This window comes from Vigna radiata, chromosome 9, assembly GCF_000741045.1.
Source record: "Vigna radiata var. radiata cultivar VC1973A chromosome 9, Vradiata_ver6, whole genome shotgun sequence".
Lineage (NCBI taxonomy): Eukaryota > Viridiplantae > Streptophyta > Magnoliopsida > Fabales > Fabaceae > Vigna > Vigna radiata.
The window spans coordinates 2,653,850-2,655,163 of record NC_028359.1 but is presented as its reverse complement, the minus strand read 5'-3'; the positions used below and the strand labels follow the sequence as shown (position 1 = coordinate 2,655,163).

The 1,314-nt window shown below is 35.4% G+C and overlaps 1 protein-coding gene across 1 annotated transcript; it reads right to left on the bottom strand.

Annotated features, from left to right (window-relative positions):
- Positions 1 to 410: 410 nt before the first annotated feature.
- Positions 411 to 1,055, bottom strand: LOC106773097 (germin-like protein 1). The gene has a single exon (XM_014659784.1). The coding sequence runs from the start codon at positions 1,053 to 1,055 to the stop codon at positions 411 to 413; it is 645 nt and encodes a 214-aa protein (XP_014515270.1).
- Positions 1,056 to 1,314: the final 259 nt, after the last annotated feature.

Below are 1,314 nucleotides of genomic sequence, written 5' to 3'. Positions count from 1 at the left end.
GACACCTATTTTCATTTTTCTAACAATAAAAAGAAGGCGAAATGAGTGTAAATAAAAGGGACAATGATATGATATTTTGACGATACTTTTTGACAACTTTTTTTATAACGGGACATATATCATCATTTTATTGATCTATTTAAATTTATGTTTAAAAAATATTTAAAACGAATCAATCACAAACGGTCATATATACATTGTCAAAAAATTGTTAAAAAGTATTGTTAAAAGAAGATTTTCCAAATAAAAGATGGTAAGACTAAGAGAGGACATAAAAGACGAAAAGTGAAACACAGTTTATTGCTGACAATGATTATTGGAATAGAAATACAGAGACAAACACAGAAACAAGTTTATTGTAGAAGACGATTCATTGTCAGAAGGAAAACACTAATAAGCTGGCGCAAAACCTAGCCGGTGCCGTTGAAACGAGCCTTGTTCTTCCTGATTTGGGGTTCATCAAGGAAGCTAACTCGGGCTAGGATGCGGCTAGGGACGTCGTTGGAGAAAAGCGCTAGATGAACAAAATTGAAAGGAGGGTTATCCCTACTATAAGCGGCAAAAGCAACGGCTATCCCAGGACCAGAATTGATAAGATAATGCGGCTGTCCTTCTGGAAAATACGTAAAATCTCTGGCTCTGAGTGTATTCTGATAAGCTCTCCTAGGTTCCAAGAGTCCAACCTTAATTATACCTTCCATCACTATTAGTATTTCATTGGCACCATGTGTATGCAGGGGAAGAGATCCACCTGGCGCGATCTCTACAAGTCCTCCAGAAATGCGACCACCGTTGATAATAGGAAAATCCTCAACAGCTGCAGAGTATAGTGTAGCGTTGTTTAGGACTGGAATGCCAGGTTTTCCATTAAAGCTGGACTTAAAGTCGCCAGCTGTTACGCTCTCAGAGGGCAGGCAGGGATAACCAGTAGGGGTCTGTGGAAGTTTGAGGTCAGCCTTGCAGAAATTTTGCGGAACAGCATGGGAAGTGGATGAAAAGAGAGCACAAAGTAAGAGAATGAGAATAGTGTTCATCATCTCTTTTGGTGAATTCATGAATGTATTACAACAAAACAGAGAATGATAGTTAGCCATATTTATAACCACGTCAAGATAAAGGTTTTGCACATACTGTCTGTCATCTTTAGGTCATTCATTTTTTCCTTCAAAAATCTCACTTTCAAACCTTTAAACATAAATGTTTTCATTTTATAACCCATTTAATATTTTATATTTATTATTATACTTTTTAATTAATATGTTTTTATAAATATAAAAGTTTATTTTATTTTTGTTTGTGATTATATATATAATC